Raw genomic sequence first — 24,518 nt, forward strand, 5'->3', positions numbered from 1 at the left:
TCCTTTCAGGTTGTGGAGAGCGATAAGGTCTCCCCTAGGTCTCCTTTTCTGCAGGCTGAACAACCCTGTTCCCTCATAAGAACTTCCCTCATAAGACTTGTGCTCTAGGCAATTGGCATGAGCTGTCTTAGCTATATGTCCAGCCTGGTGTGTCGGGTGTGGTTTGATGGCCAGGATTAGCTAATTGTGGTGACTGGGCTGGCTTGTCCCGGAGCTCTCTCCATTGCAGGAGAGATGGAGCTTTGCTTGTAGGCCAATAGTGTGTTGTGTGGGGAAAGTGAGCTGTCACCCTGGGCCTCTGCTCTGCTGGGTGCTTTTAGGCTGAAGGAAAAGGAGAATCTGGGTGAAGAAGGGTGCTGGAGAGAGCTGGGGTTTTTTAGGGTTTTTGCCCTGAAGAAAAACATGGTTAGATGCCACGAAGTAGGTGGCAGTGCCTTAACCGTATGCGTGTTGTATAGGCCACTAGGGCCTCTTCCATCCTTATCAAGGGGAGTGCTAACCTTCTCTCCTTTCATACAACACAGAACCTTAGCTTTGTCTACCGCTATTTAAACCTCCACTGTCAGGCTTTTATTGCGGGTAGGGTGAGAGAAAGCTTGCGCTCTCTTCCTTCTCCCTTCGACATCTCTTTGTGATCCCCATGCGATGTTTTCATTTCAGTTCCTTGTATAGTAGAAAATTCCTGAAAACCCCGTTAAAATCGCGGTGACGAGCCCTTCTTGCCGCCGTCTTAATGTATTCACCGCCCTCAGCCAATCAGAGCGCAGCTGCCGGATCCTCTCGGACTGCCTCCTGCCGTTGGCGCCGCGCCTCGCCCAACGTGGGCGTTCAGCGGCGGAAGGCGCTTCTACTTCCGCCTCGCTAATGGCGGCGGGAGGGTGGGAGACCGCGGGTTCAAGTCCCGCCCCGGGCGGGTGCGGGTCGGAGCGCGGGGCGGGGGCTGAGCTCTGCCTCCCGCAGGGATGAGCTCTAAAGCAGGATTTGCGGGCGAACCCGTCTAATCCGCGCAGGGTTTAGCTGTCTTTCTGGGTATCCCGAAGGTTTAAGTGGGAACACGAGTGTACCGGCGGATTTGCTAATCAAATTTTCCTCAGGCAGGGGCGGAGGGCCGTTTCCTACCGTGTTCCCGCTGCCCCCGGGCTGACAAATCTCTCTGAATTGCATCAGAGCTAACGACAAGTTAAAAGAAACGTCTGCTGGTTCCAGACGTGGAAGCGGCTGCAGAGGTTGGGTATTTTTTTCCCTTTTCTAAAGGTCTTTGCCTTCTGCACACCAACGGGATAAACTCGAAGCAAATGTCTGGCGAAGTCAGCAGCTCAGATGGCCCTGGGAGATGCTGCGGGGCCAGAGCGATGTTCTTACCCACCCCAGCGTCCCGCTGCCTGTCCCACCGACGCCGGCTGTCGCGCACCGTGCTGTCCCTTGGCCCAACCGGCTCTGCAGGAGCTTCCCGCTTGGCTCCCTGTGGGAAGGACCAGCTGGTGCCGCTTGCGGAGGAGCCACTCTGCCGGACAAGTCTGCAGATGGAGCCAGGTGCCGTGCCCAGAGGTGTGCGTGGCCCCAGGGCCACCAGCTGCCCGGAGCTGCTGCACCGCCCTAGCATAGAATCATAGAACCGTAGAATTACAGAATCACAGAACGGTTTGTGTTGGAAGGGACCTTGAAGACCATCTAATTCCACCCCCCTGCCCTGGGCAGGGACACCTCCCACCAGCCCAGGTTGCTCCAAGCCCCGTCCAACCTGGCCTTGAACCCCTCCAGGGATGGGGCAGCCACAGCTGCTCTGGGCACCCTGGGCCAGGGGCTCACCGCCCTCACAGCAAACAATTTCTTACTAATGTCCAACCTAAACCTCCCCTCTTTCAGTTTGAAACTGTTACTCCTCATCGTAGCATTACACCCCCTGAGCCAGAGTCCCTCCCCAGCTTTCCTGGAGCCCCTTTAGGGACTGGAAGGGGCTCCAAGGTCTCCCCGGAGCCTTCTCTTCTCCAGGCTGAACCCCCCCAGCTCTCTCAGCCTGTCCCCACAGCAGAGGGGCTCCAGCCCTCCCAGCATCTCCGGGGCCTCCCCTGGCCCCGCTCCAACAGCTCCGTGTCCTTCTTGTGCTGAGGACTCCAGAGCTGGACACAGTCCTCCAGGCGGGGTCTCACCAGAGCCCAGACTGCTCCTGGCTGCCCCTTCCAGATACCGATGAGTTTATTAAGGGATTAAAAGTTAGTTTCCCCTCCTTATTGAATGCTCTGATTTATGCATGCGTTTAAATCAATCCCGTTTCCGGCGTTTTATCCCTTCTCCCTGAGGCTTTCAGGCTTTGCTGTGTTAGACATTCGTTATAATCACATTGTTTGGAGGCAAGCGAGACGCCGTGGGTGGTTTAAGTGATTTGAATAAATGAGCTGCGTTACTTAGGCACTTCTCCCAGGTGCTAATTGCCCCTCCTGAGCTGTAGATGCCTGGACTTGGACAAGTTTGTGCTGCCTCCCAGTGAAATATTAATAAGCGTTCCTGCTAATGAAGATGCTGTGTGGAGATCAGGTCCAAGCCCCTGCCCTGTGTCTGGCCGAGGAGGTGCCTGGTGAGCTGGGGTGCCCCGGGTGGGGGATTTTGGGTGCTGCTAGCAGGCGGTTGCTGGATGGGCTGTGTAAGCAGCTTATTTTGTCATTTTAATTTTTTAATCCCACGCATTCGGTCACGCTCTCTTATTAGTAAGCATTAGCTCTCTAAGTCCCATTAGCTCCACCGAGAGCTGGGGTTTTGCCTGTGGGGACACCGGTGGGGGAGCATGCAGGGGTCTGGGGGCCCTGATCCTGTGGCTGGTGGTGTCTGCGATGCCCCGCGTGGCTGCGGGTCTGGCCCTAGCCCCGCAGGATCGGAGCCATCGCAGCTCAGTGCTTTCCCCTGCTGTGCCCCCGACCCCCTTCCCAACCTCCAAACAACCCCAACCGGGTCCCTCCAGAGCCGGTGCAAACCCGGGGCTGGCCCCGTTTGGCTCCTTGCTGCTTTATTAAGGCAACTGTTTTCTTGTGCGCAAATGCATATAACACATTCAAAGCCACCCCTCCCTCCGTCAGGTTTTCCCTTTAGCCCCATGGCCATCCCCAGGGCTGTACTTCCTTAGGGAATCTCAAGCCGTGGATTTAAAATTAGTTGACTGCTTCTCTTTAATAAAATTATTCCTGCTCTCTTTAAATAGCACAATATGTCACAGAAAGCCGGTGGGTCCATTCATGAAGATGAGGCAGCTCAGAGAGGAAAAAGAGGAGGGGAAAGAAGAAAAAAAAAAAAAAGTAAAAGCACACATCTCCCCAAACCCCTTCTGCCTAATCCAACTGAATTAGAGGATTTCGAAGTGGATTTAAAACTAAATCTTGATTAGGGAGAATTTCTCTCCAAGAGCTGCTGCACGGTAGTATTAATGGGAAGTGATCGTGGACAGAGGAAATAGGACAGAAATAACCGAGGGTAGCACATACGCACTCACGTCTGTGCATGAACTGAAAGACTCGGAGAATTTCTCAAGGGGAAAAGGGAGAAATTAAGCATCGACATCGCAGGGCTGGGGGCCACGGGGCCGGCCGGAGAAGCGGGGAGCGGCCAAATCCCTGCTGCACCCGGAATTCTGGAGGAGGGTTTGGCAGGTGAAAAGCCAGCAGCGTGCACGGCCGGCGGGAGGGAGAGCCGGAGGAGACGTGGTCCGTGCCCCAGACGCCGGTGTTTTGTCCTCCGACCCCCATGCTCTCAGGACGCATGCCTGGAGGCGCCCATGGGATCCTCTCGCTGATGACCGTGGTCTTCGTCCTTCCCGAGGGTAAGTGCCACCTTCCCCGGGGTGTGGAATCTGCCCCTGCTTTGGGGTTACGGTTGATCGCGTCCTCCCCACACCCTCTTGCTAAAGTGGGGCTTACTGGGATGGATTTGGGGCCATTCCTGCCCCAAGAGATGTAGCTGTGTGTTGCCTTCCGCTGGGGGTTTTAGGACGCAGCAAATGTCATCGCGTTTTGTACAAAACAAGGGCATGCGGGTAAGGAGCGAGGACCAGGAGCCGGGATCCCCTGGGCTCCCCTTCCCCGGTCCTGCCGGGGCAGGGACTCCCCTTGCCGTGCCCGGCTGTGCGAGGGGGCTCACCCGACCCCCGAAGCTCCTGGGGGAGCAGAGAAGGCCAGGATCCCTCGGGAAGGGCTCCGGGTCGGCATTCAGAGCTAGGGAAAGGTAACGGCAATAGTAATGCAACCTGATTTTTGCTGCGGTGATTAACCAACACAGAGATCAGGTACCGCCTTTGCCTTAAACTGTGGACGGTGGAAATGAATAGCCTTTGAAGGCTTCTTTTTTTAAAAGAAACCTGAGAAATGGCTTAATTGCCATGCCGGTCTAGGGCAAGCAATCCTCAGACGCAGTCGCTGACCCTGCAGGGAAGGACTGAGCTGCCGCCAGCACAAAGCTGTGGGGACACACAGATGTCACTGTCCTGGGGTCACAGGCACGTTAGCTCTGAGTGAGGATTTCCCTTCTCTTTCTGAGTTGTTTTGCCTCCCTGATAGACCCTGCGATAAAAGCCGGGCCGCGTTCAGGGAGAAAACCAAACCAACGCTGGTGAAAGCGTCCCTCTGGTGTGGTGCCTCCAACGCAGGCGCAGCTGAAACTGGAGGAATTTGGTGAAACAGGCAAAACTGGAGAGCGACGGAGCCCTGGCTGGGTGATGGCTGTGGCTGGGAGGTTTCGCCTACTCTTTACAAACCCTGTTTCAAAGCTCCCTTGTTCCCACCATTTGATCCCAGCGGAAAGCTCGAGCTAATCTCTGATTTCGCACTGACCTCTAGCGGGAGATGCTTTTATATTTTCGTGTGCCCGGTGGGTAGACAAGCGGCAGGCGGCTTCGGGCTCCGGCTCGGTGCTTAATGCGACTTGGCAAGGCAGAGAGCGCTGCAAAGCCGTCGTTAGAGAGCAGCGAGGATGGAGCTGAAGTATTTTCCCCCTGGAAAAAAAAAATCCAGTTGTGGTTCATATGATTCTTGTTTAGTGTCCGGACTCCAGTGTTATGGCTGCAACATCATCGTTGGCACCAAAAATGTGGACATGGGGTGCTCCAACCCAGAGGTGATCACCTGCTCCCACTCCCACCAGGGCTTCAAACACCGGTTCTGCATTAAGACAGAGAGCGGTGAGTCTGCCCGGAGGGGCCGGGGCCGCAGGGGGTGATGGATTGGGCGGATGATGCTTGAAAAAAATCCAAGCCACCCTTGCAGCCTTCATACGGGGCCCGTCCCGGGTGTAAGGCTGGCAGAGCATCACCCTCCACCCCGGCCATCACCCCCCTGTCCCTGACGTCCTGCCCTGTGCTTGCTTTGCAGTGGTCCTGGGCATCCTGCTGACCAGCGGCTGTGCCACCTCCCGTCACTGCCAGCAGCAGGAGCTGCCGGGGGTCCGCATCCACTGCTGCGACACAGACCTCTGCAACGGCTCCCCCCGTGCCCCCCGGCCGCCCCCCGGCCTCGCTGGCACCTGCCTCCTGCTGCCCTGCGTCCTCGCTGCCCTGCTCCTCTCCTGAGCCCCCCAGGGCCGGGGGGCGGGGGGGTGGCACATGGGACCCTCGGCAGGGAGGCTGGGAGCAGGGATGTCCCCATCCCTGCTCTCACAGGTGGGCAGGACGCCCTCCTCTCCCCTCTCCTCAATAAAAGGTGCCGGATGCTTTGCCCTGGAAAGGTTTCGGTGATGCCCCGGTGGCGGGGCTGCATCCCGGGGAGGATGGGGGATATGTCACCGGGCTGGGAGGGGGCCACCAGCCTGGGGCAGGGGGAGGACAGGAGCAGGGGTAGCCGTTGCCACCCGTGGGGACCCTGCCCGCGTCCCCGCGGGGTGCCGGGAGCCGAGCCCGGCTCTTCCCACGAGAGGGCATCCTCGGCCCTCGCTCCGCCGCCCGGCACCCCCACGGGTGGGCTTCGGGGTGCGGGGATGGATCCCCCCCCACGGAGGGCAGGGTGGGTCCCGTGGGGTGGGTGGGCGATGGGGTGGGGAACGGGGTGCCGGTGTGAAACGAATGGGGCTTTTTCTGTTTTATTTTCAGACATTCTCCCAACCCAAGAGGCCAAACGGGAGCTTTAACAGAAAAAAATCTCATCCCATGCGGATCGGAGCCTAAGTGGCTTGTTCAAGGTCATCGCGGGGGTTTGCGATAGAGCTGGGAATTAAATGCACATGTCTCAAGAGCCAGCCTTGTGCTTTTATCACCAGGGAAACAGCATAAACCTCATTGGTGAGAAAAGAATGAAATATTTTTATTCTAATCTTTTTTTTCTTCAGATCAAAAAAAAAAAATAATGCAAAAGACCTTTTCCATGCAAAACATCAGCTTTTGATGACATTTATCAGATGTGTGTCAGAAAAACAAGTCAAAACTCTACTAAAAATATTATCTGAGGCGCCTTCCCAGCAGAAGCACCTTGGGGCTGGGACATTCAGGTTCTGAAGATTCCAAATACAAAGAAATCAGCGAACAAATGCTGTAAAAATGACAAGAACAGCGACACTAACCGATTCCCCCTCTTTCCCCTTAAAATGTTCCTTGTGATTTTCAGGGGGGCAGGAAACATTTCCTTGGCAGCTGGAGTTATTCTCGCTACCGGTTATTTTTCTGCCTGCACGAGAGCCGTGCCGAGCTCTTGCAACAAAACCTCCGCCGCACCAGCCCGCTCTGATATCAATTCCCATTTATCGGCCGAGGCTGGGGACGGGCTCCCAGGGGAGGGGACGGAGCTGGTGGCCGGGGGTGGTGTCCCGGTGTGGCGTGGACCACCTTGCCATCCAGCAGCATCCTGGGGAGAAGCGAGGGGCGAGGAGCGGCCGCCGTCCCCTCCGTCGCGGTCCCCGGCCGCGGTCCCCGGCCGCCTGCGTGCCTCCAGGTGGTGATGCTGCCGGCCCGCTCTGCGCCCCTTGCCCAGCTTGAGTCATCCATCTTGCGCTGTGTAAGAGGCCTGTTGCAATTAAGTAGGCTGGAGTGCTCCTGAACTCTTTAACCTTTGCCCTGGGATTGCTCCTTTTGCCCTGGGGCTGTGGATCAGCTCCATTGCACTCTCCAAACAGCGCCTGCTACTTAGCTGACATTTCTTTCTCCTGCTGGATCCTATTAGCACCCTGAGGTTGAAAATGCTACTTTGGAGTGTTGTAAGGAATGTGATTTATACTGGAAAGTAGCGGCAATCTATCTTTCCCTATACACACACTACACACGAGGCTGGAGAGCTAAATCCACACCGCCTGAACAAACAGCGACTGGGATAATTGGTGAGGAGGCTTCAGACACCTAGAGAGGAGAGGAGACTTTGTGGAACGGCACAAGCGGGGCCAGGGGATGCCGGGCTCGGGGCAGGCAGCCGACAGCGGGTCTGTGTAAGAAACCTGCTCCCCAGTGGGATGCCATCCCCACACCGGCGCAAACTGGTGGTGCTGGACACTGGTGGTTTCCAGGTGATGCTGAAGACCCGGCTGGGGGCTGCCTGGGGTGTTTGCAAGGGCTCTGGTCGTGGGGGCCGTCGTGTACTTTTTCAGCCTTTGCCTTGCCTTTTGGTCTTGTGTCAAAGGAGGACCAGCGCCGAGCAGAATGGTTTGCCTGCGATGTGAGTACATATCACAGAGAACGCAATAGGCATGGGAGGCAGATGAAAATAAGGATGGAACGGTGCCTGAAGGAGGGCTGATTAGCCTTTATCAGATATGACACACTAACCACCGAGGCTCCTTGCTGGAATACCGGGTTAAAATCTCTGCAGCGTCAAATTTCATCCTCCTGAGCAGAGAGAGACACTTTCCATAGTGTTTGTGTGAATCTTCTGGATAAGCCCCGGAGACTGAAACCGTCTCAGCTTCGTGTGGGCAGTAAAAGTCCCACCCACGTGTTTAAAAAAAGACCCAAACTCAGAAACGCAAAAGCTGACATTTACTCTCAAATGTCTTCTTTCCTGCATGGCTGCGTGGCATCCCGCCCCAGCCCCGCGTCCTCCCTCCTCGCCGGGGCTGGCTGCGTCTGCGCGGGGCTGCGGGCGTCCTCCTGGGCGCTCGCACCGATGGCCCGGCTGGAAGCCGAGAGACTACTTTGCACACGCAAAAACTGCGCGCACAGACACGGACACGAGCGCCCTGCTTTCCGGGAGAAAAACCAACTACAAAAAAAACCCTAAACCATCCCAATCCTAAGCAGCCTCTGTGTCAAAAGCCCTTTTATAAGAGCCTCAGTAGCTGAAGAATTGCCATTGTTTCAGTCTCCAGTGAGTGCTAGTCTTAAAATATTTCCAGCTCAGAGCAGGCTTTGACATTCTGCCCAGACCCAGGAGAGGGAACAAACACGAGTTCAGAAATGTTTCTACAAGGCACAGATCCTTCTTCTTTTTGGAGAACCACGTTCAGCACCTCGCGCCCTGTGGCTACATACCCCCCAAGGCGGGGAAAACACCCCCAAACGCCCCCAAAAACCGGGAGGTGGGGACTTCTTGGGGGCTCCCAGTAAGGCAGGGGGGGCTGGCCTGGTTTTCCTGCCGAGGCGCCGGGCTTTGCTTTTCATGCTGGTTATTCAGCCTTTCCCTGGTGAACAGCAAAACCACTTTTTTTCCCCCCAGAACTCCGTCACTCCGGGCTGCTCTTGCTCCAACGCCGGCAGCCGTGCAGCCCCAGCTCCCCACCCCGCCGGATGCCGGTGGATGGTCCAGAAGCGCAGGCTGTTCGGAGCCTGGCAATCAAAGGCGGCAGAAAGTATGCGGTGCTTATCCCCCTTAGCCTTTTCCGTGTGTTCACCAGCGATCCTGGCTGTGACAGTGCGGATTCGGGAGGAGGGAGCTCTCGGGGTTTCGCTCTCCGTCGCTGCCTGCAGGAAGGGATGCAGGAGGGATGGACCGTGGCGCATGCACCCACCGCAGCTGCCTGTGGTGGTGGGAGCTGGGGTAGGAGGACCTCGGGACAAGGCTCTTCCCTGGGACCTGACTCGCCTGGGGAGTTCCAGCGCAGCCCTTCGGCCGGCGTTCGTGTTTTCTCACCCTTTCCCTAATGTAAAATGAGGAGGACAAGGAGCCGAGACTGGCTCAGCTGCAGCTCCTGCAGACCAAGGGCATCCCCACCTTCGTGCAAACAACTTTTTGGCAGAAAACCGCTGGAGGTCTGCAGGCGACCGGGAGCGACCTGGCTGTCGCTGGGGTCCGCGGGGTCTGCGCGTGCGGCGCTGATGGCCGGGGCCGTCTCGGGAGCCCTGCCTGCTCCGGAGAGCGGGAGCTGAGCAAACGGGAGCTTATCTGGGCTGCCAGCACTCCTCGCGTTGGGTAACGGGCAGTGTTTACCCAAGAACAACGTGGGGTTAAAATTTAGTAAGTCCTTGTGCAACTCTTTATAGAGAGGGAGCGAGGACAAATAAACATCTCTTAAAAATACAGTCAGTACTCGGGCTGGCTCTTTAATTCAGCCTCCGGAAATGCGTGTTGTTTATAGCCATTCGTGGCAGGAGCTCGGAGCAGCAGGGGTCTGATCCACTCCAAATTTCAGGCAAAATAATACGATCCTCGCTCTTCTCTTGTTTGCTCTTCGGAGAGAACACAAGGTCAAATCTTCAGCTAGTGCAAAGTTTGCTTTAAACTACTGAATTTTTTATGTGAGAAAGTGTCTTCTCTGCTCTCTCTCTCTTACCACGGCTCCCCCTCCCTCCAGCCAGCGAGCCCGGGGGCAGCCTGAGTTCCCAGGGGATTTGGGTTTCCTCCTTGGCTGATAAAGGCTTCTGGGGGGGGAATCAAAGCTGGGTGGCCAAACCCAGAGGTCCTGGTGTTGAAGGTTAGGATGTCACTCACTTATCTGCTCCCCTCCTGGGGAGACACAAGCAGGGGAGCGACCACGGGGGGGGGTATCCCCCTCCCTCCCCCCTGGGGCTGCCCAGCCTGCCCCGGCGATGCTGCGCTGGGCCGCGGCAGAGAAATCCCCCTGCTCTGGGAGCTGGTTCGGCCCCCTCCCTTCCACAAAGCCGAGGGGGAGCAACGCCAGCCGTATTGACGGAGAACCCATGAACTGGGTCATGTCGCCCATTCCGCTGGCGGCGCAGAGCTCTCCTCGTGCGCGGACAAACGGGGAGCTCATCGCTGGGTCTGTCCATTGTACAGGGCTCATTGTACGGGGCACAGCCTCCGTGCTGGTCCAGGAGCCGCACACACGCTGGCTCTGCTCAAACGAGCCCAAAGCCTCAAAGAAACGCTCTTCTTCTTTAGGCCGAGAGCCAAAACTGCCCTCTGCCAAGGGGAGCTGGATGGAGGGAGAAGGGGGGATCCTTGTTCATTTTAATACCCTCACGGCAGTGCTGGAGCCAGCGATGTGCCTGACCTACATACAGCCCGGAGCTCTCCCAACACAATTGATCCATTGGAAAGAGAGCGAACGCGGTGGTGGGGGGAGGACCTGCCCCGCTGTACCCAACAGGCATCGTCCCCTGGCCCGCCGGCAGCCAGCGGTGTCTGACCGACGGGATGAAGCCACACGGCAGCACCTTGTCCTCCGTCCCGGGTACCACGCGCCTCCCGCAGCCCCAGCATCCCTGCCTCGCAGCCTCCACGCGCAGCAGCCCCAGCACAGGGCAACCCGGACCTGCGGACATGTATTTTGAGACGTTCTCCCAGGGCAGACTTTCCTTTTGTGTAACTGGCTTCTGGGAGGGAAAGGCGTTGGTTTGTACGTGCCCCTGGGACGCCTCTAAGTAATGCACGGAAGGTTTTGGCTGCTGATAGGTCAAAAGGTGTGCTCTTTGGCTCAGAAGCTAGACGCGCATCTCCTTACAGGGCCTGCTAATGGATCGTCAGTGGATTCGAGTGTCCGTCCTCCCCAGCTGTCTGGTTTATCCAGCCTGGCAGCACACCTTTAAGCCTTTTCCTTTCACTCTGCTGTTTTAGCATCTTACACCCTTGGGCCACGCTCGCCGACCTCACAGGTGCAGCGGGTGGATATTTCTGTCGTAGTTTGCTCCTTTCTGTCCTTCAGCGGAGGTGGTTGGTAGGGTGGCAGGAAGGGAAGACGCTACGGCGCCGTGTGATTTTTTTTTTTCCCCAAGTCCCCAAATTCTCACTAATTAAGAGCCAGGGGGAATAAAAATAATACCATCTGGTGACACGGTGGGCCCAATCCTGTAGTCTGCCTCTCCCCAGGTGTGGGGACGCAAATTCAGTCGCCTGAGTGGCACTAGCCAGCTAGTGTTGATCCGGGGGAGGATGGATGAACTCTCTGAGCAAGGGACCGCGGCGTGGGCAGCAGTGTGGAGGAGGATGGAGGGGGGTGGGTGATAGACGAGAGGATGTGTCCTTGCAGTGGGTAACTCTTTTGGGACAAAAGCCAGGTCTTCTGGGTGTCCGTGTCATGTCCCTCCCCTCGGGTTATATCTTCTCTATTAGTGCTACCTCCATGGAGCAGCAGACTTTTTCTCTGACAGTAATTACGGAGCTCGTTAAACACAGAAAACCGAACCCTGGTGCGGAATAAGGAAAAATAAGGCAAGTTAAAAGGTGGGCAGAGTCTGGCATTGCCTCTCCCCAGCGGTGTCGCTTTGCTCCTGAGAAAGCGCCGTGCCAAGTTTCAGTTTTACACGGCAGAAATGAATCATGGCAAATTGCTGACGGAGCCTCTGCCGCCGTCAAACACCAACTGCTCCGGTATAAAAGCAAAGCGCTGCTGGCCCCCGCTCCTGCCGTCTGAGAACAAGGCTGCTAATTAGTAAATAAGGGATAATCCGATCAATTAAATGCTCAGCCTGGAGGCTGGAGAGGAGGGCACACCTCTGCCGGTGAGGTGGCCGGGAAGGGATGGCTGTGCAGAGAGGTTTTTACGCCCCGAGCGGATGGGAAGGCTCCGTCCCTCCTCCGGCCATGCCTCCAGGGATGGAGGGGCTGGAGCCCGCCCAGACCGAGCCCTGTCCTCACCCCAGGCCACCCCTGAGTCATCCCGGTGTCACCACAGCGGGTAAAGAGCGGCCGCCCGCACCCGCGGGGTCTGGCACCTCGTCGGGGAGGGAGGCGAAGGCAAACTGCAGGAGTCGCCGTCTGTTGCCAGGCTTGTGACTTCAACCTCAGGCGAGCAGCAAAAGGGAACTAAATGCTCACTCGGTGATGGCAAGCAGGGCTCTCCCGGGGCTTCGCTGCAGCTGGGGTGGCTCATCTGTGGAGCCCAGGCCACGGGGACACATCCGTGGGTCCCGATCCTGTCCCCATCCCCGTGCCAGCCCCCCCGGCAGCTTTGTGCCGCCGCAGCTCAGCCCTGTCCCAGCACATCCCTCATACACGAGCTTTTATGAGCTGCTTCCCCTCAGCCGTCTTTGGCACTATTAAAACATTTTCCACCAGCACCGATTTCAATTACGTGTTTTTAAAAAGTCATTAAAGAGAATTCCCCATGAAATTATTTTTATTTCTCGCCTCTCCTCCCCGCCCCTCCCTCTACTTCCAAACTAATAAGATTAATTGGAAACCGCAAACATCTTCCAAGGCCCCAAGGCAAGTGGGATGTCAAACGAATGCAACTCTTCCCAAGCTGCGCCGGATCCCATCGACCCTCCCTCCCGCCCCCCCGCTCAGAGCATCCCCCCCCGACACGGGGCTGTGTTTTGCAGACTCAGGAGGTGCTCAAGTTTTGAAATCTTTCATATTTTCTTTTCCCCTCCTTTGAGGAAGGAAAAAGAAAGTGCCTGAGGAATGAGAGCCGTCAGATGCAATAATGTGAAACCTTACTTTTGGCTGGCGTGCAGAGGGGGGTGTCTCTCTGGCGTTAACTGGGGAAGTTGAAACAGGGAAATGGGGAGGAATATTAGAAAAGTTATTCCGCTTTCTCTCAGCCCCGCAGGTGGGAAAAGAAAAATAAAATCCCCCAAACCCAATAACCTGCAAACCAAACCCGACAATAGCCCTATTCACCTCCCAGGCTTTTATCCACTCCCAGTGTTTGATTCCTCCTGTCCCGGCGCTGGGTTAATCAATAGAACAAATCTCCGGCGTCGCACCTCTCCCGGCCCCCACGGGCTCCTCCGCCACGGATTAAAGCAAAGAGCCATTTGCAGGGCTGCCCGCCTCGCAACACAGACCGCTTTTTCAGGCTGCCTTCCTACCACCCGCTCAGGATAAATAACGGAGAGGGAACAATACGGGAGATTTGTTACTTGGTGGAGCAACCGCTCAGTGTCACCTTCCCTCCAGCGCTGCTTTAAGCAGGGCGAAGGAAAACCTCAACTAAAGATCCAAACCCTGCTGAATTACACTCATTTATTCATATATACGCGCACACAGTGGTGAGGAAGATGGTGACAACAGTTTTGGAATTGGAGAAAACAAATTTATTTGCATGGAAGAGCCCCCCCATAGCCTAGTTTGTGCAAACACACGGGCGCTGATGATTGATGGCAGAGAAAATTAAGGCTGCGGAATGGCCTCGCTCCTTTGCCTGGATGACTTTAGCTTTGCTTACAGCTCGTCTGTGCTGCCAGCCCCCGTCTTCGTAGGGGTGGGGGTGGATTTCGGTGGGACCACAGGGAAGATGCTGTGAGATGCCCGTGGAGGGTCCGGTGAGCCACCCCCTTGTACGAGCGCGGGGTGCCTGGGACCGGAGGGTGCATGGAGAGCAGCGAGCATCCTACCGGCACGGGCAGGGGACCACGGCAGCCGTGGGACAACCTGCCCTGCTGCCCATGCAACGGCCCGGCCAAAAAACACCGCTGCGGATTCAGTCCCCGACGCCGTCCGACAAGTTAAAAACCTCCAGTTTATTAAAGATACATTCCTATGCTAATAAAAGACGCGTTGTCTGGTGGCGGAGAGGCTGCAGGATGTTATGGTTGGAATGTTCCTCAGCCCTTGTGTAATTAAAAGCCCCACCAGCTGTGGATCTGCGAGAAGCTATTTTTTCCCCCCCAGACAGACAGACTTGATGTTTTCTGTGATCTCCGTGATGTCACCCGCTCCCCTTTGATGTGTGCAACCGAGGAACCGCCGAGGCTCACGACTCCAGGGGGATATTTGTCTGAGTATTGCTCATTAGATGACCCAGTAGGATGGAGGCAAGATTAATTACAGAAGGCAAGAGACCGATCCCTGCATCCATATTCATTAGCGCATTAGGGCTCCGTGGCCATTGTGGTGAGCCAAATGCAAAAATAATAATAGGACGAAGTCACTTCCCTGAAGATTTCAATAATGGGACAAAAGGATGGATTGTTTTCCCCATTTCATGTGGGGAGAATGGAGACGCAGAGCAATTAAAGGCCTGTCTTAACATAATAAAGCAGACCGTCCCCCGAGGGGCGTGCAGCAGAGCCAGACTCAGAGCAGATCCCTCCTGATCCCCCCTCGTGCTTTCACGTTTGTGTGACACGACGGAGCACCAAATCTGCCGGGGTTTCCTTATGCAAGTCCTGCTCTTGGACCGGCTGGTGGCAAGTGACGTTGCAGGGGTGGCCAGGGGTACCCAGAGCAGCCCCGCCGAACCCTGCCGCAGCCGGCAAGGACGGACCAGCCCCTGGGGTCCGTGGGGCACCAACGACCTGGGCTCTGAGCAAACGGCCTCGGGAACTCACCCCTCCCCACGCTGAGTGTTCCGACTCCACAGCACACAAACCAACCCCCTAAAATCCCTGGAAAACGCTTTGGTCCTATTCTCTTTCTGACACCCTTGCTCCTACCAGATGCTGGAGACAAAAGGCTCTCCCATGGCACAGCTCAGATGCTCCCTGGGCACTCCCGGCCCTTCTCTAGTCGCCGGGATTTTCCAGAGACAGAAAAAGCTGGAGGCAAAATCCTGCTGCCCGTTGTAACAACATAAAGGAACATATTTCATGGGAGCCCTCAGATGTGTCGTCTTTGGGCTCTAGGGGTCCGTGGAGGACAGCTGGAGCCCGTCCTCCCGCCCAGGCTTGGTAGACCATTACGCTGGTGGCTTCTGAGTTGTTATTCTGGGTTAGATAAAAACAGCCCCGTGACAGCAGAGAGGCCACAGCGCAGGGTGTAGGAACAGCGCGTCCCCTCCGCTCACGCCCCGGCCGCTGGCTGGGGCAAATACCGGTCCCAAGCCTCCCAGTGAGCATTTCTGCAGGTATTTACCCTGCGAGCAGCCCAGAACTGGATTAAGATAAGGTGAGCGCTGGGACGATGTGGAAATGCCTGTCAGGCCTACAAACCTGCAGGGCAAATTAAGCAATCATGTTCCCAGGACATACATAAAAATAAGTAAAAAACACTACTAATCCATAGCAACAAAAGGAGATAGCATGGCAACAGCAGCAACTGCTGCAAAACAAAACAGTAACAAGAAGAGAGGAGGGGAGAGAGAAAATAAAGCCCAGCTCTGTCTTTCAGGGGTGTTTAAGGTAAAGTGGGATGTTGCATCCCAGGTGGGTGGTGGATGGTCCACGGGCCGGCTGTGGATGCGAGGGGCTGGCTGTGCCGTCCTGTGCACAGCTCTGCTGGGCTGCCAGGGTCCGGGGGGATCCCGGGGGCACTGGTTTGGCCTCTGGAGCTGGGAAGGGGCTGCAGCGAGGCAGTGGCTGTGGCACAGGGTGGTGGTGATGGGCATGGAGCTGTCGGAGCAGGTCCAGAGGAGACCACGAAGATGCTCAGAGCCCCTCTGCTGTGGGACAGGCTGAGAGAGCTGGGGAGGTTCAGCCTGGAGAAGAGAAGGCTCCGGGGAGACCTTCCAGCCCCTTCCAGTCCCTAAAGGGGCTCCAGGAAAGCTGGGGAGGGACTCTGGAGCAGGGAGGGGAGCCATGGGACGAGGGGGAGTGGTTTTAAACTGAAAAAGGGAAGATCTAGATGAGATGTGAGGCAGAAATTGTTTGCTGTGAGGGCGGTGAGCCCCTGGCCCAGGGTGCCCAGAGAAGCTGTGGCTGCCCCATCCCTGGAGGGGTTCAAGGACGGGGCTTGGAGCAACCTGGGCTGGTGGGAGGTGTCCCTGCCCAGGGCAGGGGGGCTGGATTAGATGATCTTTAGTGTCCTTTCCCACCCAAACCATTCCATGAGTCTATGATTCCATGATTTCCCGGGCTGTCCTCAGGGCAGGTCTGACGGCTGGGGTTCTCTAGGGGTACCTGAGCCTGTGCTTGGGCTGAGAAAGGTCCCAGCTCCTGGTGATCACCAGCGGAGCAGGGCTGGGAGCTGAGGATACCAAGCCCATAGGATTTTTTCCCTCCCCCCTCCATTGCTATTGAGAAAATTAAAGCAAAAAATGGCCAGCACAGGAGGAACCGTTCTCAACAGCAGCTCACAATCGCTTCATGAAAATGAGCTGCTCGTGGCCGTTGGCACTGCAGAGGAAAAAGAGCCTTTTACCCCTCAGGACTGACGTGCCGTGGGCTTTCTGGATTGAATAACTGAGCCCAGGAGCGGAGGCAGCCCTGCTGCGCTCCCACCCTCCAAAACGATGCTTCCGGCTCCCATCAGGGCAACCCCCCCAAACCCTCCCCCCCCCCCCCCAAAACTGGGATAAACTCAGCATCAAAACAAGGCTCAAAGCCTGTTTTGAACCCAGGTAATGCTCTGCTGTGGGCGCGTAGGAAGAGCGTGATGGAAATAAGCCCTAATGGGTGTTAATTTGAAGTGGCAAGTTTGTGAGTCAGGCGGGGGGGGGGGTGGTGCGGGGGGAGGAGTGGGCAGGCGGCGGGATGCGGGGATGAGAAGTGTTGCTGCTCCCGCTGCCTGCTCGGAGGGGCTACGGACGCTTCTGGCATGGCCGGGCAGGGCGAGAGCAGCCCAGCGAGGCTGGCCGGGCTCGGCGTTTGGGAGGAGAAGGGGATCCGCCTGCAGAACAGAGAGGGGATTGCATAAAGCCGAGTTACAGGCAATTTGGCTTTATCGAAAACCACGTTCAATGGATCGTTGTTAAAAGGAGAAGATTTTCCACGCTGTGAGAGCCAAAGCAAATACAGTGCAACTTAATTAAATGCTCGCCTGCTAAAATAATAATTTTCTTCTGAATCGAGGAAGGTAAAGTACAATGGGAGATGGTCCTGATAAAAGAGCAATGACTCTCCAGCGTGCCTGGCAGAAGCGCACGGGTAAAAAGCACAATAAAGCAGTTTTCTGGTGGGGAGAGTTCTCCACTTTTTCCCTCGTACAGGTCCGTGTGTAGGATGCCCTCCACGGCCGCGCTGGCTGCCGAAGCCTCACGTCCTGCCTGTCTCCATCACAAAACACGGACACACAGCCCAGTGCTGCTCTACGCACAGCTCAGGGAACGGTATTGTCTGAGTGGAAATACTAATGCTTGTCTAGAGGAAAGAGAAGGAAAAGGGGGGAAAAAAATCTGTGAATAACTGCAATTTTAATTCTGCTCTTGCTTGCTGGTGCTGGGGAGTCGGGAGGCACCTCATCTGACTGGCCCGCGGCCACTTCTGCACTCCGAGAACTTGTTCGGTGGGGCTCCGGACAGCAAAAAAGATCATCTGGAAAAGAGCCCTTCCAAATACGAAGTGAATGGTAATATCATCATCATCATCCAAGGAACCCGGGAGAACGGTTTCAAGAGGTAAAGCTGGAAAAAAAGAGGAAAAAAAAAAAAGACGTCTCGAAGCGTGCACCTGCAGGACCGGCAGCATGCGGAGCGAGCCTTGGACACGCGTGTGCGCACTCCTGCGGCGCAGCCGGGGCGCGCGCCCCCAGGGCTGCAAAACCGGCAGATTTCGAGGCCAGGCAGAGATTTCTTTTGCAAGGCACTCTCTAAACGTTATTTCCATTTAGAAGGGAAAGATAAATATTTGGATGGATAGATGGCTGTCACCTTGACAGGGCTCGTCCCCGGCAGCGCCCCGCCGGCAGGGCTGCCCCTGGCTCCGCCGAGCCCTGCGGCATCAGCGTCTTTCAATGCCCTGGGAAGAGGCTTCCTGGCCCTCCCTGGGCTGTAGTAGGTGTCAGGGCACCAATGTAACGGAGCAAAATGGGGAGAACAAGAAGCAGTTTGGAGCTTTTCTACTTTTTCGGCGGCTGGCTTCGTCCTGGCACTGCCCGCTCCCCCCAGCGCGTTTGACATGCTGGGTTTGACCCGGGGTTTGTGCGTTCAATACTTCTATAGTGAGGCCTCAAACCGTGGGGGAAGCGTTAAGTCAAACCCTTGTTTTTTCATTAGTTGAATAAATGTGATAATTTTAAAAATGTCTAATTTTCTAGTCTCTTCCAAATGCAGGTATTCTTTCTCTTTTTCTCTCAAAAAGACCCTGCAGGAACAACTGAAGTTAGAACTCACATTATTTGGCATTGACTCTTTTAGATACGTTGAACATTACTTCACGGCTGAAATTACAGAAATAAACCCACTAATAAAACAGAAACTAATAACTTTTACCCTCTTTGTCTTTCTATGGCAGTCAGGAATGGCTTAGTCTGTACCATAATTATACTGTATGCACGGCAAAAAAGTTCTTGACTCCTGCCGTAACCAGCCCTTCCCCACCAAAGGGGAAAGAAAAAAAAAGTTGGCAATAAATTTAAAACAGTTTTATTTACCTTGAACTACTCAGCCAAGAATGCACATTATTTAGGGACTGGAATAAAAAGCCATTCACTCTAGTTCAATTGGCCATTTAGTTCAATTTGTGTGTGTTACTGCAGGTAATTACTATGGTAATAATGTACTGTAATCTGCGCTGATTTGGAACTTGTCCTGTTTCTGTATTAATAATAAGTGCCATATATGTACTAATTACCAGTTTGTTACCATGGTTATTTGCGTAGATGCCATGTTAATGATACCCTGGAAACATAAAGCAATCACATTTTTGAATTAAATCTTTGTGGTCTCTTTAGTGCTAAAAGCCCAATTCACATAAAATAATGATGAAGAAAATGAGATCATCGTCGCTGACTTGCCAGCAAGCTGATTAGCCGCGCTGCATAAATATACGATTTTACCATACTGAAAAATTAGAGCCTTCCAAAACATTTTCCGCGGTTGCTAAGTAACTTCCCAAAGATTACATCACTTACAGGAATATGCGGTGCCAAATCTGTCACGCACACGTATTTATAGCGCGTACAGTGCAGGCGGGGAGGGCTCCGGTGCTGCCATAGGTGTAAGCGGCTGGCTCCCTGCCACAGCAGGGGGGCAAATGAACCGACATCCCTCCCCCTCTCCCGATGAACTCACGCGCGCGCCCCTCACTCCTTGGAAGGAGCCAGCAGGCAACCCAGAAACAGCTATTTTTTTTAGGATTGGTTAAAGCCAGAAGGGACCTCTGCTATCCCGCCCCTACAATAATTTCATGCTGCAAATCCTGCCCCGGCGTGCATCTCTTCTGTCCTTCAGATTGAGCCGGGTGGCGCGTTTTGGGGGGTGATTTGTTGGAAATGTGTATGGGAAGGGACGGGGCTGGCTACCGCTGCCTCCTGGTCCCGGCGAGCGCTGCTGGGGACACGGTCGCCCGGGGCAGACGGGACGACGAGCAGCGTTTGTCCCTGCCAAGCCTCTCCCCGCGCTCTGCCATCCCACTTCTTCCGCAAACAACCTGCCATTCCCACGCAGCAGCCACCTTGCCGGCCAGGCGGGATCTACATTAAAATTAAAAATAGTTTATTGGCAAGAAAAACATTCCTTTTTCCCCGATCAGTAAACAATGGGTCCTTCCTACCTTAAAATTAATGGCAATTCTTTAACCAGATGACGCTGGTGCAGGGACTGGGGAAAGCTGGAACAGTGAAGCTCTGTGTCCCTGCAGACAGCAAGGAATAAGGCAGGGCAACCTATAGGTCCCAGCCCTATCGGAAAGTCTGATACCTACTGCTGTGGGAGAAGCCCCGTGGATCTGGAGTCAGCAGCAAGACCCGGAGGCTGTAGGAGACTGCGGGGTTTGAGCACCCCCGGTCAGCCGAAGGATGGAGATGGGGCTTTTCTCTCTCCCTGGCAGGGTTTGTCCAGGACATCAACAAGGAGGTGGGAAAGAGCATCCTGGTGAGTCTGCTGGAGAGAAACCCGTGTCCTGGACCGTGTGTATCCGTGCGGCTCCCCAGGAGGACCAACAGTGGCTGCAACACTGCCAAAAGCCCCGGGAAAATCACAACATCAATTTGCCATGTGAAACGCAGGGTCTGCTCTTGGAGACCCTCGGCACGTCGCGGAGGGACTGGCGAGGCCCTCGCTGGAAGATGCCCCTGGCTTTCACCCGCTGAGATGCTGCTGGACCATGGCCGCGGTGGGAGTGGAGTTTCTCTCCGTTATCCTCCCTCCGCTTTGGCCCGAGGCCATCGCAGTCTTTCCCTCCCCGCTCCTGCAAAACCCAGTCCCGCGCAGCGGATGCCCTGTCGTTTCAAAAGCTACTTAGTGCTCTTTATTATCTGGTCATTATTTTTCCACTGAAGCCTGAGATAAGCAAAGCATAAATCAAACCAGAACAGGAGCCACTTGGAGCAGGTAAAGGATGGGAAAGATTTTAATCAGTGAATCTGGGCAAGAAAAGCCAAAAAAGGGAGAGGGAGGGAGGAAAGGGGGGTGAGAAACAAAGAAAGGGAGAGAAACAACACTTGTTGTTTGTGGGATGAAGACAAATGTTTCCAAAGCCACATTTTCCACATGACTCCCAGTAAAAGCTCTTGGTTTGATTATTAATCGCAGGGCGGCCTCCATCCATCACTCCATCCCTCCGTGCCTCCCGAGCTGTTTGATGTGCTACCCTCCGCTCTCCCGTCCCGCATCCCCCCCATCGGGCGGCTCTGATGGGGGAAAGCCCAGGAAGTCATTCCAATAAAGAAAATGCAATCAAATAAATAGAGGAAGAAATAAATAAGGCTATCAGGAAAGCTTCTGCTGCTCTGGTTGGATCCCTGCCTCTCGAGGCTTCTGGAGAGCTGCTGACACTGGGAACGTCTTCTGAAATGGATGGACTTTGCCTCTTGCCTCATACATCTGTTTAATGACCTCTCCTTGCAGGCACTTGACATGTGATTTATGGGATATAAATTTTACCTCTTTGCTTCGGTGTTGCAATCGCCACGTTCTCCAAGGTGAGAGCACCTCACCCCGCGGGGACGCCGGCCCGGCTCCCTCGCCCTCCTGCTCGCCGGGCCGTCTTCCTCTGGCCCTTCCTTTAAAAAAAAACCAACCAAACAAACGAAAAAAAACCCTCAACAAAAAAACAACAGACCTTTAAAAAAATGTGTTTTTTCCTCTTTAAAAGAAAACTACTGCTGACGCAGCCTTCGCAGCGTTCAAGGCTGATGGCGCTTTCCAGAAAAATAAAACAGCGGCATCCCAGCTGATTTCCTGCAAATAACAAAAACATATATATGTGTATATATATATAAAATTAAATAATTCCTTAATTCTTTTACCGGCATCTGTAGCCTCTAATTCATAAATTCATCAGGACTTTCCCAGGATGTCAGTTTTGGCAAATGAGCCCTGAGTTGCTTCATGCTAATGGAGCGGTGGGCTGCCTGACCTCAGGAAATAGAGAGGCCAAACATGAAAAAACAGAGCCGGGTTCAAGGCTGGGGCTGTGAACCCCAGATTTGAGGGTGAGGTCGGGAAAGGGTCAGGGAAGCATTGTGTGCGCGCGAGGGAGAAACGCTGGTTTCTATTTAAAACCTTTCATGCCGCTGCCAGCGACCTCTCGCCATTGTGCGCGGGAGCAGCCCGGCTATTGAGAACTGCGCCTTGAAGATCCTGACTGCAGGAATGGGAAAAGATTGGAAACAGTCACACTTACGTGTTACAAGCCAAACCCACCCCTACCTTGGGAAGAAAGGGAGGGCGAGATCTGCCTGGCTCTTTTCAGCGGCTAACGCAGATGGATTTGCTTTGGCATTTAAGGGTGATGGATGTGCCAGGTGCTATTCATTAGAAATGATTTGTTGGGGCCAGCGTAGCTCGCCTGCCCATTAGGACGCATTTACTTCGCAGGTTAGTAATGATGGGTGCGCTTAATAGTTTCTAACTATCAGAGGGCATTAAAAAGCCCTGGAAGAGAAGGCTTATCAATATTTACAGCTTCGGTTCCTTGGGGGAGGACACCTGTGCGTGTGCCTGGAAGGGGTGGCCGCCCCGGGTCCCTCCTCGCCAGCGGTGGGTGCCGGCACTGGGGAGGATGGAGCGGAGCTGGGAATCCGGTTGTGCTTTGTCCTTAATGCATCCAAGTGATGTGGGGTAGCAGCGTGTTTGGCTCTGGTGGGGGAGAGCCGAGGCCCATCACCAAGCTGGGGGGGACGCCAAAGGCAGAGCCAGTGTCCGAGCCCGGCAGCGCCGGGGGTGCTGGTCCTGTTCCGCTCTCCGCGAGCACCATGGACCATGATCAGAGGAGGCTGAAGGTCATTCACTGAGGCATGATTATGGCTATTACATCCCAATTCCCATCCCCTGCCCTCCCCCCGGCCTAGGCTGTGCTCGGAGCTAGATCCCGTTAACAGCCCTCTGCCGATGGGCGGCCATTTACTTAAGTCTCAATTTTTCATTAAAATAGCACGTATGGCTATCAAGCATCGCAAGGTCACAGGGCTGCATTGTCTCAGCTTAATATGATGCTATTAAGGCTGGACTATAATGTCCCAGATACAGCAAGTTCAGCAGCATAAGATCAAGCATTGGGCAAGACTGCAATTTCCTCCTGTCCTCCTGCTATGATCTTATCAAAGCCTGACTGATCTCTATATACGAAATCGCACCAGAGAGCATTAAATATCGTGAAAGGCTCCGCTTCCCCTGGCCTGCGGGGATGCTGGGTTCACAGCCCCTCTCCCTTTGTGTCGCTGCCTCCCCTCTCCGGCGAGGGCCGGGGCAGCATCTGCTGGTTTCACTCCATCAATGGCTGCGAGTTCATGTTTTATCTTTGCTATTGGTTTTTTTTGAAGCCTGACCTCCGCTCAAGCCCATGTGGTTTTGAGTCTAATTTTTTGCCCAGCTCAGCATCGTGCTGCCGGGTCTTGGCTGCCCTCGTGGCCACCACCGCCGGCCTGGGACCCTCGGAGTGGTGGCCATCACCGAGCTCTGCAACCCCCAGCAACACTTTGATTTCTCCCTCAACTAAACGATACAAGAATAATTCTTTTCTTCCAGCCCTTATCTTCCTGTATCTGCACGCCGTCCCTGTGCCCGACTGCCGTTCCTCGCACAGCAGGGCCCTGCTCTGGGTACTTGATGGAATGCAGGAAGGGCAGCGAACAGTTGCGGAACAGAGGCAGAGGTAGGAGCAGGTAGACTGGAAACCATCTGGCGGCTTTATTAAGTCATGCAAAGTTACGCCGCTGATTGACTCGTTGGCACTGATATACCACGCTATGTGCTGTGCCCAGATGGGAGGTTTTCAGAGTAAGAAGAAAGCACGTAAATAAAGGCAAGTTTGCGTGCACAGCCAGCCCTGCCAAGGAGGAAACATCTCTCTCGATCCCTCCCCGAGCAGGGTTTGCAGAGCAAACAAACGTGTTGTTTCATCTCGGTAGCACGGAGGCATGCCAGGATCTCTGGCAGCTGAGGGCTGGCGTGGAAGGCTGAGAGAGTTGGGGGGGTTCAGCCTGGAGAGGAGAAGGCTCCGGGGAGACCTTGGAGCCCCTTCCAGTCCCTGAAGGGGCTCCAGGAAAGCTGGGGAGGGGCTGTTTGCAAGGGCATGTGGCAACAGGACGAGGGGCGATGGTTTAAACTAGAGCAGGGCGGGTTTAGATTAGACATGAGGAAGACGTTCTTTACACTGAGGGTGGTGAGACACTGGCCCAGGTTGCCCAGAGAGGGGGTGGAGGCCCCATCCCTGGAGACATTCAGGACCAGGCTGGATGAGGCTCTGAGCGACCTGATCTAGTTACAGATGTCCCTGCTGACTGCAGGGGGTTGGACTAGGTGGCCTTTAGAGGTCCTTTCCAGCCCAACACATTCTATGATTCTATGAAGGTGGTGGCTGCTCCCGGGAGATGTGGGGACGTGACACCGTATGGACACGGCCGTGCCATGGTGTGGCTGTGCCGGGTCGGTGGCCCTGGGCGAGCCGGGGGACGAGAGGGCAGCCGTGGGAAGGGGCTCACTTGCAAAACACACCAACTGAAAAGGAAAAAGATGCAAAAGCCGAGCTCCTCCACCATTATTTCCCATTTGAGTCAGAAGAGCTTAAAAGATAATTAGTTAATTGAGCAATGGAAGCCATCTCCCTATAGCTATGTGTCAGCTCCTATTAGCTGCTCTGTCGTGTTTGCTGAGAATACGCAGATACTCTCTGGAGATATCGATCATTTATTTACCGGGCCCCGCGTTTCCCCTTCCCCTCGGGTGGGCAGGGACGGCTGGCGGGGGGGCGGCCGCTCCATCACCCACGCCGGCCCCGCGGACAGCCCTCAGCTGCAATTGTTTTCTAGTGAAAATAGATGTTCCGTATTGATCTCTTTCCTCCACTGGAGTCCGGGGGCCTTCTCCTTAGTTACTCTAATAAAACACAACTAATTAAATTTGTGCCTTGCTTTTTCAATATTGCATTATCCTAATTACTAATTAAGGGGACCATGTGTAAGGGATAGGCATTATTCCCTGCAAAAAATCCCCTAATGGCCTAAATGACATCTCATGGAAAGGAG

The 24,518-nt window shown here is 54.9% G+C and overlaps 1 protein-coding gene and 1 non-coding gene across 2 annotated transcripts; one reads left to right on the forward strand and one right to left on the reverse strand.

Annotated features, from left to right (window-relative positions):
- Nucleotides 1–394: 394 nt before the first annotated feature.
- Nucleotides 395–522, reverse strand: LOC128917738 (U6atac minor spliceosomal RNA). The gene has a single exon (XR_008469343.1). It is a non-coding gene; the product is annotated as a U6atac minor spliceosomal RNA (small nuclear RNA).
- A 2,797-nt stretch (nucleotides 523–3,319) lies between these two features.
- On the forward strand, nucleotides 3,320–6,191 carry LOC128917621 (ly6/PLAUR domain-containing protein 1-like). The gene is made up of 4 exons (XM_054220965.1): nucleotides 3,320–3,808; nucleotides 5,021–5,161; nucleotides 5,352–5,678; nucleotides 6,065–6,191. Exons 1-3 carry the CDS (start codon nucleotides 3,733–3,735, stop codon nucleotides 5,546–5,548), a joined length of 414 nt encoding a protein of 137 aa, XP_054076940.1. The 5' UTR covers nucleotides 3,320–3,732; the 3' UTR covers nucleotides 5,549–5,678; nucleotides 6,065–6,191.
- Nucleotides 6,192–24,518: the final 18,327 nt, after the last annotated feature.

The sequence above is a fragment of the Rissa tridactyla genome, chromosome 14, assembly GCF_028500815.1.
Source record: "Rissa tridactyla isolate bRisTri1 chromosome 14, bRisTri1.patW.cur.20221130, whole genome shotgun sequence".
In the NCBI taxonomy this organism is placed as follows: Eukaryota; Metazoa; Chordata; class Aves; order Charadriiformes; family Laridae; genus Rissa; species Rissa tridactyla.

Coding starts and splice junctions, on each gene's coding strand:
- LOC128917621 (XM_054220965.1), top strand. CDS start 3,733: ATGCTCTCAGGACGCATGCCTGGAGGCGCCCATGGGATCCTCTCGCTG. Junction 3,809..5,020: donor GGTCTTCGTCCTTCCCGAGG/GTAAGTGCCACC, acceptor ATTCTTGTTTAG/TGTCCGGACTCCAGTGTTAT. Junction 5,162..5,351: donor CTGCATTAAGACAGAGAGCG/GTGAGTCTGCCC, acceptor CTTGCTTTGCAG/TGGTCCTGGGCATCCTGCTG.